At 44.4% G+C, this 12,464-nt stretch overlaps 1 protein-coding gene across 3 annotated transcripts in view; it reads left to right on the forward strand.

The window, feature by feature from the left end:
• Positions 1–12,464, forward strand: part of ERGIC3 (ERGIC and golgi 3) — a 59,033-nt gene that overhangs the window by 24,731 nt on the left and 21,838 nt on the right. For 2 of the 3 annotated variants that reach the window (XM_075572574.1, XM_075572577.1), the window contains exons 6-8: positions 2,327–2,492; positions 4,070–4,127; positions 9,163–9,177. In XM_075572574.1, coding sequence (XP_075428689.1) covers positions 2,327–2,492; positions 4,070–4,127; positions 9,163–9,177 — 239 coding nt within the window. The remainder of the gene's footprint in view (positions 1–2,326; positions 2,493–4,069; positions 4,128–9,162; positions 9,178–12,464) is intronic. The other variant, XM_075572576.1, reaches the window with a different exon arrangement.

The raw sequence follows: 12,464 nt of genomic DNA on the forward strand, positions 1-12,464 counted from the left end.
GGCCAGTACGAACAAATCTTTTCAATTCCATTCTTTTTCTTCTACTCTCTCTCTTAGGGCTGCTCTGCAATTACTGGCAACATGTCCTACCTTTTTACACTTATAACACTTTCTGTCCCTTCCAAACACTTTCTGTCCCTTCCAAACAATATACACACAGTCTCTAATTGTATCCCAATTTCTGCATATAAACCTGTCATAAAAATAACCCTCAATATCTACTTCCTCAACACCACATATGCCTTAATTATCTATCGGCAAATTCACTTGCTATTTCTTTCCTATTCACTTTCTTTTTCACTTGTTATTATCTTAACTTCTGTCCTGGCAATGGTAAAAATTAATACAGCGGGACCCTTCTGTCCCTCAACATAATTCTTTTGACCCATATTAACGTAAGGTATGTTTCCCTGTGGGATTCAAAAACACACGAGACGGCGCTCCCTGAGCCTATCAATCCCACAGAAAAAGACCCCTCTTTCATTTAAACATCTGCGCAATTAGTTGATAATAGTACAAACAAAAACAGTGCCATTCACTGGCCAACAAAATATTTATATTGTCTCTTTTCGTTCTCTGTATTCATTCTTTATTATTTTCGTCTGCAGACACACAATCCTTTGAGAATTTTTGGTTTCCCATTATTCCCCTGTTACAGAAATCAAATTTAATTGACCTGTACAATACTTCTTCGGTTACAGAAATCAAATTTAATTGACCTGTACAATACTTCGGCTACAGCAATCAACTGTTAATTGACCTGTACAATTTAGCGTTACAATAATCAACGCAAGCTGATTACGTACAACTCTTTTGGCATGTTATTGTTCTGAATAGTGTAAATATGCAGATAAGGACCTGTCACGAGACTGTTCCCCAATCACATTTTCTCACCATAACTATACCAAAGAAAAACTTGAATCACTTCAGCGGGTCCAACCCTGTCCTGATAAACCTTATACTTTTATAACATGGATACCGATAAGACTTTCTAACCAGATCTCCATGAATAACTCACTTGGTAAGTAAATGACAAAACAGAGCAAATGTACAATCAGGGACCCGTCCTGCTCCGACAACAAAAATATTTATCACAACCCAGGACGGTCTGAAAACAATCCCTTTAAGCACAAAAACACTCACTTTCATCACCAAAACACCAAAACCTTTAACGGGACTCTTACCTTAGCCCCTAACAACTCTTAACAACTCTTACACTTTAAAATGAATACAGGAACAGAGAATAATAAATTCACGTGAAACTGCTAGGGATTCTTACTCGTCACATCAGATAAGACACCGTTCAAAAATCAGCTCCACGCACCACTCAAAACAATTTAATCAGGCTGTTTGTCTAAAAAATGCAGGTAGCCTTACCTTGATTCATATGTGAGCTCAGATTTGAGTGATGGAGGAGTGATTCATCCGGGTGCTCGATTCCGATGATATTGAGTCCCTATTCGGGCGCCATCTGTGGAAAGCGTAAATAAAAAACACAGTGTGAGGTTATTTTGAAACAGAATAACACGTGAATTTATTCAAGTCAAGTGCACAACGGAGACAGCTTCAAAACAAAAGCTCTCTAAATAATAACACGATATGCCATATATTTATACCCTAAATCCTAAAGCTCCACCCCTTTATGGGGGGGCTTGCACGTCACTAAACATTACCTCATTTTGTAATACATAACAATATTAAAGTTGATGTGATTTTGTAATACATAACAATATTGTATAACTACCTGTCAGCTAGAAACCATTCTGGGGTTAAATGGGATGTGCCTATTCTGTCGCCTAGCAATATGTTATGAGAATAAATTCTACTGCAAGAATCTAAACTTATCTCATGGGTTCTCATAACTTTTAGCCTGTTTACACTTTCAATTTGAAGCTGATTGGATGAGGAAGAGTCAATAAGAGCGAAAACATTCCTTTCTCTGCTTCACACATTTGTTTATACAGAAATGAAACACAGAAATTAGACTCACAAAGACAAGACAAGATGGCGGATTGAAATATTCACACAAAATGGCTTCATCCTAAATGCTGTTATGTTGTTATGCCAGACCCCCTAATGTCTCAACTTTGTCAGATGTAATATTGCATGTTTCTGTACACACTCACATCAGTAACAAATGTTCTATTGTTTTTTTCACTTAACGCGTGTGACCGTTCTTATTAACATATCTCTCGAGTGCTGGGAACCACCTTATTTTCTTAAATTGGATTATGATTCTAGAATGTGTTTCCTAGTTCTTTGCGGTTATTGTTTCACACATTCTGCCGCTCGTAATGACATGGTTGTGTTATCTGGTTCCTCACAGGTGTTGTAACTCCTGCGATGATGTCCGCGAGGCGTACCGAAGGAAAGGCTGGGCGTTCAAGACTCCGGACTCCATAGCCCAGTGTAAGCGGGAAGGGTTCAGCCAGAAGATGGAAGAGCAGAGGAACGAGGGCTGCCAAGTGTACGGGTTTCTAGAAGTCAACAAGGTAAGTGCTCCTCACACGTCTCCCATATTAAGACCAATGTGACTCGATCGGCAGATCCTGCTCCTGCCTTGTAACACCATATATACAGGAGGGACTTCATAATCTTGTTACTAGGGGAGAGAAAGTAGGAGGCGTAGGACAAGACTTCATCCGAATGGTGCGGACCAAGTTACTTTAATATAAATAGTGTCCATCCGAAAACAATAAAAATGACTTATTTTTATATCTGACACTAAATTGTTTTATTCTTTTACATGTAGATATATACTAAAAGGAGAATCAAATCATAAACTAGTGTCCTAATATACATAAAAATGTGTATCCATTTATACACATATATACACACATATATTAATGTATTTGTAAACATGTAGGTATTCAGACGTCTGTCTGTATATTGATGTATATGTAGATGGTTAAAACATGCAAAAAATATATAAATATCGTGTGAAGAGTGAGAATTAAAATGTGTGAAAAAATAAAATACTGCACATTCCAAATAGAAAAAATGTATCTACAGATGTATCAAAGAACAAAAAGCGGGGAAGAAGTGCAACGAAATGATACACTGACTTCCAAAGTCTCGTAACTTAAAAAGAAATCTTCATTACTAAACAAGACGCGTGCAAAACTGCACTCGCGTGCTAGATACCCTTTAACCCTTCCACTGCCAAGGGTACTTTGCAAAGCAACTACAGCGGAAGAGTTGAGGAATGTGTGGGTTGAGGGCAGCAGCCGTGTCACAGGTGCAGATAACACATTGTTGCTCTGCTTTGCGTTCGGTGTACATGCAGAGAAGTGCCAAACTGTCCCGAATGCAGGCGTGGAATTGTAAGCATCTCCTGCCCCCCAGACTGGATTCCTTGGGAAACGCTTCGGCAAGCTTCAAAGGGTTAAAAACGTCGCTAGAGGAGTCTTCCATTTTGCCAGTGCGCAGCTTTCCGCTGCTTGTCCCATCTATAGTCTCCAAAAGAAAAGCCGTTCCCTTTATGAATAAATGTATCCCTCCCCCCGTCTCCTGGGTTTGATGCAGGGGGTCTCCGGAGCTGAACCGCGTTGATTCCAGCTTCGGGGACCCCCTGCACCCTGAGATTCTGACCTCTGAAGGTGCTGCCGGTATGTAATGCGGGATTAAAGGTTCGGAGGCCAATAGGAAGCCACAAGGGATGACGTTGGCCAGCTGGACCTTTAAACTTGCATATTGCATGCCCATCCGGGGCCCTCTCAGAGGTAAGTACCTCTGGGAGCAGGGGGTCCCCGGAGCTCGAATTAACACCATTCAGCTCTGAGGACCCCCTGCTTCCCACCTAGGGTTAAAAAATAAATAAAAGTAAAGACTTCAGCGGAAATTAGCCTTAAGCGAAACTAGCGATTTTTGTGGAGCATGTCGCCAATAAGCCCGTCCAGCGGCATGGAGTCCCCCCATGACGAATCGCTGGCAGACCCTTACTCCCACTCATATGGCACATTCCACGCTTTGCGAGCTCGGGCGACCCTTTCTCCCGTTCCTAGTTCTACGGGAAGGTCGTTGCAGGTGTTCGAAGCCGTAACCAAACCAATGTGTTTCTTTGCAACAGGTCGCTGGGAACTTTCACTTCGCACCCGGGAAAAGTTTCCAGCAGTCCCATGTCCACGGTAAGTGAGGCCTTCGGGTGACCTGTCGTGTCGATATTGGGTCCTGTTCGATGGCTTGAGATTGTATGCTGACGAGACGTCTGATCTCTGGGTGACACGGACATTTCAGTCCAGTACATCCACAATGCATCTATGGCAGGGCTGGGCAACACCAGTCCTCATGGGCCACACCTGGTCAGATTTTCAGGAAAATCCCTGCTTCAACACCGATTGAGCCACCTGTGCTGAAGCAGGAACTGATTGCGCCACCTATGGTGAAGCAGAGATATTCCTAACAATCTGATCTGTTGGTGGCCCTAGAGTAATGGAGTGTCCCCCCCGCCCCCCCCCCCCGATCTATGGATAAGTGATACTTAGAACCAAGACTAGGTTAGATAAAGTGCCCGTGGGGATTGTAACGCGGATTTAAAACTGCAATGCCACTTGGGCGGGCCCAAAAAAATACCTTTTTGTAACCGATTCTAGCACTGCTAAAAGCAAAGATTTGGCTGCACATTGGCTCGGAAAGCAGTGTGTATTTACATTCTGTGCTATCCGCTAATGTGCGCTTCAGTTTTATTTTTGTAATAACTTTCATAGAGTTTTTCTCCCAATGGGATACAGCGCGTCACACTTACAGTATAGTGCGCAATACGATGCATATATAGGAATGTTAGACACAGTCCCTGCCCGGAGGAGCTTACAATCTGATGTTGGTGGCCTGAGGCGCAGGGAGATAAAGTGACTTGTCCAAGGTCCCAAGGAGCCGACCCCGGGAATTGAACCAGGCTCCACTGCTTCATACTCTGTCATTATTATCAGTTGGTGTCTTTACTCATTGAGTGAGCGTGTGCGTATTATGAAACTGATAGTGTCACCTTATTTGAAAAGGGGTCCCCAGGGCTGAACCGCGTGTGACACTCCAACCTACGGGTTCTCCCCTGTGTTCCCGAGGGATTTAATTTTGCCTTACAAGAATTCTCATCCGGGACAAGCAATATGACCGCTCGGGGTCAGCCTCACTGCAGCAATGGAAAACCGTGACATGGTTAGATGACATTACAGCTTCCGATTGGCTGACCCCACAGCCCCTGCAGCTCCCAAAGCTCCCCTTGTTCATATAAGGATACCGCAAATACTTGTTTGATATGGGAGGCCAGGGGTTGCTGCTTTAAATATTTTGGAGGCGTTGCATGTCTGAGTGCTTTGGCGCTTACTGAAACCTTTTTATGTTGCAAAATTTTACTGCTCTTAAAAGCAAAAAACCCAACAAAATGCAAATCGTTGCTTGGTGGGAAGGGCCGTCTGTTGTAAAGGTGTATAAATATTCCCGTGCGACAGGCTGTAGGTAAATGCTGTTGATGCCTCAGTATTTCACATTTCAGATTGCCAAATCTGCTTTTTTTTTTGTACATTTTTTTGTATCCAACAATCTTTTTAGTGGCCATGTTGAGTAAAACACTCTATCCGTGATATAAGATTTGCAGTTATGCAGAGCGCGGCACTCTTGTATAGCAGGGGTGCTCAACTCCAGTCCTCAAGCCCCCCTCCCAACAGGTCAGGTTTTCAGGATATCCCTGCTTCAGCACAGGTGGCTCAATCAGAGGCTGTCTTCAGCTGAGCCTCTGAGTCACCTGTGCTGAAGTAGGGATTTCCTGAAGACTGATCTCAGACGCGCTATTAGAGGGGGTTGGGGTTCCTTACAATGCATCTGATCTCAGACGCGCTATTAGAGGGGGTTGGGGTTCCTTACAATGCATCTGATCTCAGACGCACTATTAGAGAGGGTTGGGGTTCCTTACAATGCACCTGATCTCAGAAGCGCTATTAGAGAGGGTTGGGGTTCCTTACAATGCATCCGATCTCAGACGCGCTATTAGAGCGGGTTGGGGTTCCTCAGAATTTCACAATATAATTATAGGATTCCTTAACCAAAAAATGTTAATCACTGGTCTACTGGATAAGAACTAGGGAAGACATCTAGAGCCCAAAAGCACCTTTGAAATTAATAAAATGTTTAGTGTTGGGCAATATACCAATATCACCCAGGGAACATGCAATATACTGTAGTACAGACATACCCCGGTTTAAGGACACTCACTTTAAGTACACTCGCGAGTAAGTACATATCGCTCAATAGGAAAACGGCAGCTCACGCATGCGCCTGTCAGCACGTCCTGAACACCAATACCAGCTCCCTACCTGTACCGAAGCTGTGCGCAAGCGGGGAGACTATAGAGCCTGTTACAAATGCGTTATTTACATCAGTTCTGCACGTATATGACGATTGCAGTACAGTACATGCATCGATAAGTGGGGAAAAGGTAGTGCTTAACTTTAAGTACATTTTCGCTTTACATACATGCTCCGGTCCCATTGCGTACGTTAATGCTGGGTATGCCTGTATACAAAACGCTAGATGGCGCTCTACTAATCCCAAAGAAACAGTGATAACAAATAATCTATCAATAATAATTAATAAACATTCAATATGTGTAGAAAAACAGTGAATCATATAAAATAAATAAAATGTGAAAATAAAGGCAAAACCACTTATCACTCGACCCTGTAGAAAAGACTGTTTCAAAAGTCTTGACGATGCACTGCTAGTTCGAGATCCAGGGGAGCGTCGCCGAATGCCCAAAAAAGAAGAAATGTGGATATTGTAATACAGTATAAACCGTGACTAATAAACAAAATAAGGCTCCCAATTTTCTACCCACAAGTGAAGTAGAAAAAGGAGCGTGTGTGCCAGTCTTTGACTATAATCGTCCAAGCCCCACCATCCAGACAGGGACGATTATAGTCCAAGACTGGCACACACGCTCCTTTTTCTACTTCACTTGTGAGTAGAAAATTGGGAGCCTTATTTTGTTTTAGTCACGGATTATACTGTATTACACTATCCACATTTCTTCTTTTTTGGGCATTCGTCGACGCTCCCCTGGATCTCGAACTAACATGCAATATAGAGCAGCAGTTCTGACTGCCGCGCTCTAAATGTTAAGAGATCTCCGCTTGCCCTTTTCAGCGCTGTTTTTATTTTGACAATCCGATGTGTTCTGGAGATATAAGCGCTGGCAATATTAAGTGTCCGGGAGGTTAAAATGAAGGCGCCCCACAGTACAGTGTAAATGTTGCCATGGTAACCTAAGACGTTAAAGAATAACATAATCCTGTTTTTAACACGCAGGACCTGCTCCAGAATCTCATATAGGCTGCGAGACGCATCAACTCTAAAGGTGCATCTTCATTTAGCCAGCCAGCAAACTTTTCTAACATGTTTAAGCGGTTTAATCGGCTTCCTTAAACTGAGCCGTGCAAATAGGAAAGATTTGGCTGCTTTAGAAAAAATGGGGGGTGGAGGGGAGAAGAAATTAATTGTATTTGCATTCCTTGGGGGTTTTTGAATGGGGGAGGGGCGTGTTCTTACCTTTGTCCCTCCCTGTCCTTATCAGAGAGCCAATAAAGATGAGGTTAGAGAGAGAGGGGGCTCTGCCTGTGCAAGTTCCTCTTGAACACACACTATCAGCCAAATGGGAGCAGCTCGAGGAAATCCCACGTCTCCGTGTGTTTACAAACTGACAAAGCATTATTTCAAAAACACGTTGGCGTCATATTGTGGTAAAAAGACATCCGTCGCCCTGATGTGACCCGTAATCATATCATTGCCATTAGTACACTTTGGCCCTAGGAGGCAGAGACTCGTGCAGCGATGTTACAATTTCCTCTCATCATAATCACAGTATTCGTTTTAATACGTTTGAATGTAATGTTCCATTTAATGTTATGTCAAGACTAGCCAGCGCAGTTTTGTTTTTGGCAGTACGTTGGATTTGAAATTCACGCTCTGCAGTTGTTTGTTTTGCTCCCAGGTGGGACTGTGCCTTTATTGGCTTCGGCAGTGACACATGGAAAGGGAGCCATATCTCCAGGACATAAATATATGGGAGATTATGCAAAGACGTGCTTCTAAAATGGTGCATGGTGGACAGTGATTCCCAATGGGTTTTGGGGAACCCTAGGGGTTCGTAGGTGTCACCAAGGTGTTTACACAAACTCTAATAGCGGCCCTTCGACAGTATAGTGGGGTCCTGAGTCTGTGTGGGGACTGCACACTTGGTTAGACCCCCAAACTGCACCTTAGTGTTGGGGGGTATCACAGTTACAGCAGGAGCTGCCAGTTGACACAGCAGCAAGGCATTGTAGGGAGTGACTTTGGAAGCTCCCGCAGTGAGTAACAGCGATTTACCCCCCTCTCCCACTGCTGCCTTCACACACTGAGGGGCAGATAGGTGGTTTATTAAGCATATGTTTTCCCCACAGGCTCAGGACCCTTTACTGCCTGGGATCACTCACACAGTTTAATTAGTGAGATGGCGATGAGATTTATTAATTGGGAGTTTTGGGGGACTGTCTTCTAGCAGGGGGAGCACAGGGTAACAATGTTTGGGAAACGCTGGTCTACACCATAAAACCCATTGGGAAAGACTATAAAAGACCACCATATTTACAACTTGGGGGAGAGGGGGATATGAGAACGTTCTAACATATGGAGGGTTCCAACAAAGTAGAGGAAGGAAGCCCACTGTATCTCAGAGAAAAGTGTTATAACAAGAGGCCACGCTCGGAAACTGGAGGGTGGAAGGCTCCGTGAAAATGTGAAGACGTTCGTCATGGAAATGGTGGTATATTTGTGGAATTGGCTCTCGGCAGAGGTGGTATAAGGCTAATGTAGTAAGAGGATTCAAACATGCTTGTGATGGACATTAGGCCATCGTAAATATGAGCGCCAAGGATCTAGTAGGGTCGGAGTTTGACAGCCGATAGGAAAATGGACAGACTGGGTGGGCAAAGTGGTTCTAGCAAAAAGATTTACACTGTCCATTGGGTGACCAAAACAAGGGGTTGTTTAACCAGGATGCTCCAGTTACCCAAAAGAATTAAAGGTTGTGTACTAATGTCAATCTCTGCTGTCTTATCTTAATCAGGACTGTTCCGTGTTGTATAATTAAGACCTCTCTCTTCTCTCCCCTCTGCCTCCTTTTCTGTGCAGTACACGCAGTTGAGAGTAAGTGTTACAGAATACTATCTATTCTCCTATCTCGCTATACCTATTCAGTACAGGAGGCTTTGGCAGGCTGACTTTGGGGCCAATTCATTCAAGACCTCACAGAATTGTGCCGTGTTCATTATGTAGTTATTGCATGGCTAAACAGGGCCAACCTGCCTTTTTTGGATGCACTTCTGTGAGAGATGTACATTTGTTAAACCCATAAAGCAAATTCGCGGGAAGCCAGTTGTCCACTGAGGCGGCCGGTGCGGGAAAATGGTGGTTTCCACTGACCGTCTTTGGAGCACGATCTGCGTCTCAAAGTTGCGTCCCACAATGCTTTGCGTAGCGCTAAGAACTCCATATGTCGCCACCCCCAATATCCCACTGCTGTACTCCAGGCGGGGGAAGAAATCCACTTGTCCAGTTTGTCCAGCTCTGTTATGATGTAGAAAGAGGATTGTACCTTGTTAGCCGGTAGAATAGACACTACAAAAGTAGTGTAGAAGTCCTCAGTGGTTAAGTCGTGGTTGTGAGGTGCGCTGGCTTTTAGGAACACAAGTCCTGCTGGGATTTTTTTAAACTAAAATCTGCCTGAAGAGACCCCTGGTTCTGAGAGATAGCTCTTCTTAACCACAAGTTGGCCATTAAAGGTTTCACTTGTACCCTATGTTTGTCTGATGTATAAATAAGTAATTTAGTATGAATTAGTAACAAGTCCAGGGATCGGGTCAGTTGTTTAGCAGTTTTGAGAAAATTCCTCAGGCGGCCATTTTTAATTGCCCACAGGAAAAAAAGCTTTTACAGCAACATTGTGCTGAAATGCTGCAGTGAGGATACTGGAACTGCACCTCCAACGCAGCAATTCTCTCCCCATAAGTAAAATAAATCGTGTGATGTGGCAATGCATGCCCTGATTTTCGGGGTTTCCATTAGGACGAAGGTAGAATTCAGTTGGGATTATTCTAGATCTTTGGTGATTTTAAAGATGAAATGTTCCCTAGGACCAACATGTGTTAATGACAGTGACCTGTTTAGGGGTCACATTGGTTTATTGTCTTTTAACCAGAAATATTTAGTGAGCGGAGACCTGGGTGGGGGATGATTTTCCTCTGGCTGCTCCCTTTTGTCTGATGGCACTTTGTGTTCAACATGAGTTTGCACAGGCAGAGCCCCCTCTCACCCTCCCCTTATCTTTATCGTCTCTCTGATAGGGACATCGTAGGGGGAGGGTAAACAAACCCCTTGATTGGCAACGGCTCCCCATCCAGAGGCCCAGAAGAAATTAATTTTCACAGAATTAAAGCCGCCAATCTTTGCTTTTAGCACAGTTAAAACATTTTAGGGAAGCCAATTAGACTATTAAATGCTTTATCACGGTTGCATTCGGGTCGGCAACATGGCACTGCCCCTGTAAACCCACCAATCTTTCATTAAGTCGCACGAAGTCCTGCAATCCAAGTATAACTAGCCATTTCTGATCATTCAATTCACCATGCTACAGAAGAACTTCAGCTCCATGTAACCTTTCTTTTATCTTGGCTCAGGGTCTTCAGTTGCATATTGTGGGCAGCACGTGCGATGGAAAACCTTCTAAAGACTAATCCAGTAGATCCTTTTCCTCTTGCAAGCTAAACTTCCTCTGCTCCTCTTTCCTTGTTATGGGGAGGGGCTTATAATGGTAAACTATAGGGCTGTTATAAAAAGGAGTAGAAGTCGTGTGTTCCCTTTAGAGAACACCACACACACACACACACACACACACACACACACACACACACACACACACACACACACACACACGCACGCACACACACGCACACACCAGGACTGCCCTTCTCTTCTGCTGCCGCTTCTCTGCACGGTTTGCAAATTGTCACCCCTACGAATTTTGAGGACGCTGCTCTTCGTCGCATTATGATCGCCCACCTCCGCTACCGCTTTTATGATCATTAGCGTCCTCAATGCAGAAGGGTTACTCTCAGAACAGTGCATAGATGCCCCAATATAGAATGTCCAATATGACTTGATTCATTATTTTTAAATTCCAAATATGAGTCATTTAGTTCAATTGTTTGGCCAAACATGCATCCTTGTTAAGGTGACCCTTTCATCAGTTACCTTCACTACCAATGTTATACTTTATGCTTTGTATTTCCTCCACTGCATAGGTTATTGTTTTTCAGCCAGGGTTCCTAGGAGCCCCTTGGGTTCCCTGCGCATCCCTAAGGCTGCGGTCCCAGTGCGTTCTGTAGCACGCACGCCCGAGGGCGTGTGCACAGCGCTTCACCGCAGATCGCGGCCCTGGGAGAGAGGGAGCGTTTGTGACGGGAGGGGGCGTGGTGGGCTTTTTGCGGGGCGTGGCCATGACCTCACGTGTCTGGTTTGCCCTCATTGGATGAACGGCCGCGGGGGCGTGGCCACGTCTCCTTCGCAAGTTCCACATACAAAAAAATTGTATGTGTGAACTTGCAGTACAGCGCGGCTGCTAAATGCGCACTGACGCATGTACTGGGCCCGGTAGAACGCACTGGAATCGCAGCCCTAATGGTTCCTTGCAATTTTATGGTCTTGAAAATTGTACTAAATACAGAAGAATTTCCAATGCATCTGATCTCAGACGCGCTATTAGAGAGGGTTGGGGTTCCTTACAGTGCATCTGATCTCAGACGCGCTATTAGAGAGGGTTGGGGTTCCTTACAGTGCATCTGATCTCAGACGCGCTATTAGAGAGGGTTGGGGTTCCTTACAGTGCATCTGATCTCAGACGCGCTATTAGAGAGGGCTGGGGGTTCCTTACAATGCATCTGATCTCAGACGCGCTATTAGAGAGGGCTGGGGGTTCCTTACAGTGCATCTGATCTCAGACGCGCTATTAGAGAGGGTTGGGGATCCTTACAATGCATCTGATCTCAGACGCGCTATTAGAGAGGGTTGGGGATCCTTTCAGTGCATTTGATCTCAGACGCGCTATTAGAGAGGGTTGGGGTTTCTTGCATAAATAACATTTATCCATTACATTTGTTTAGGGCGGTGAATGGGGCAATGTTTGTTAATATAGTGTTTTCTTTCCCCTTGGCTCACCCTGTCCTTATTAGAGACCCAATAAAGATAGGGGGCCGGGGAGGGCTCTGCCTGTGCAAACTCTTGTTGAACACATGGTGACATCAGACCGAAGGGAGCAACCGGAGGGAATCACAAAATTGCTTTATCTGGCTTTATTCTCCACCGTCTGAGAGGCAGTTGGTCACTTGTACGTTACAGGCGCCTCTTGTATGTAAGCGGTTAATGCAATTGTGCTTTAT

Source organism: Ascaphus truei, chromosome 15 (assembly GCF_040206685.1).
Source record: "Ascaphus truei isolate aAscTru1 chromosome 15, aAscTru1.hap1, whole genome shotgun sequence".
NCBI lineage: Eukaryota > Metazoa > Chordata > Amphibia > Anura > Ascaphidae > Ascaphus > Ascaphus truei.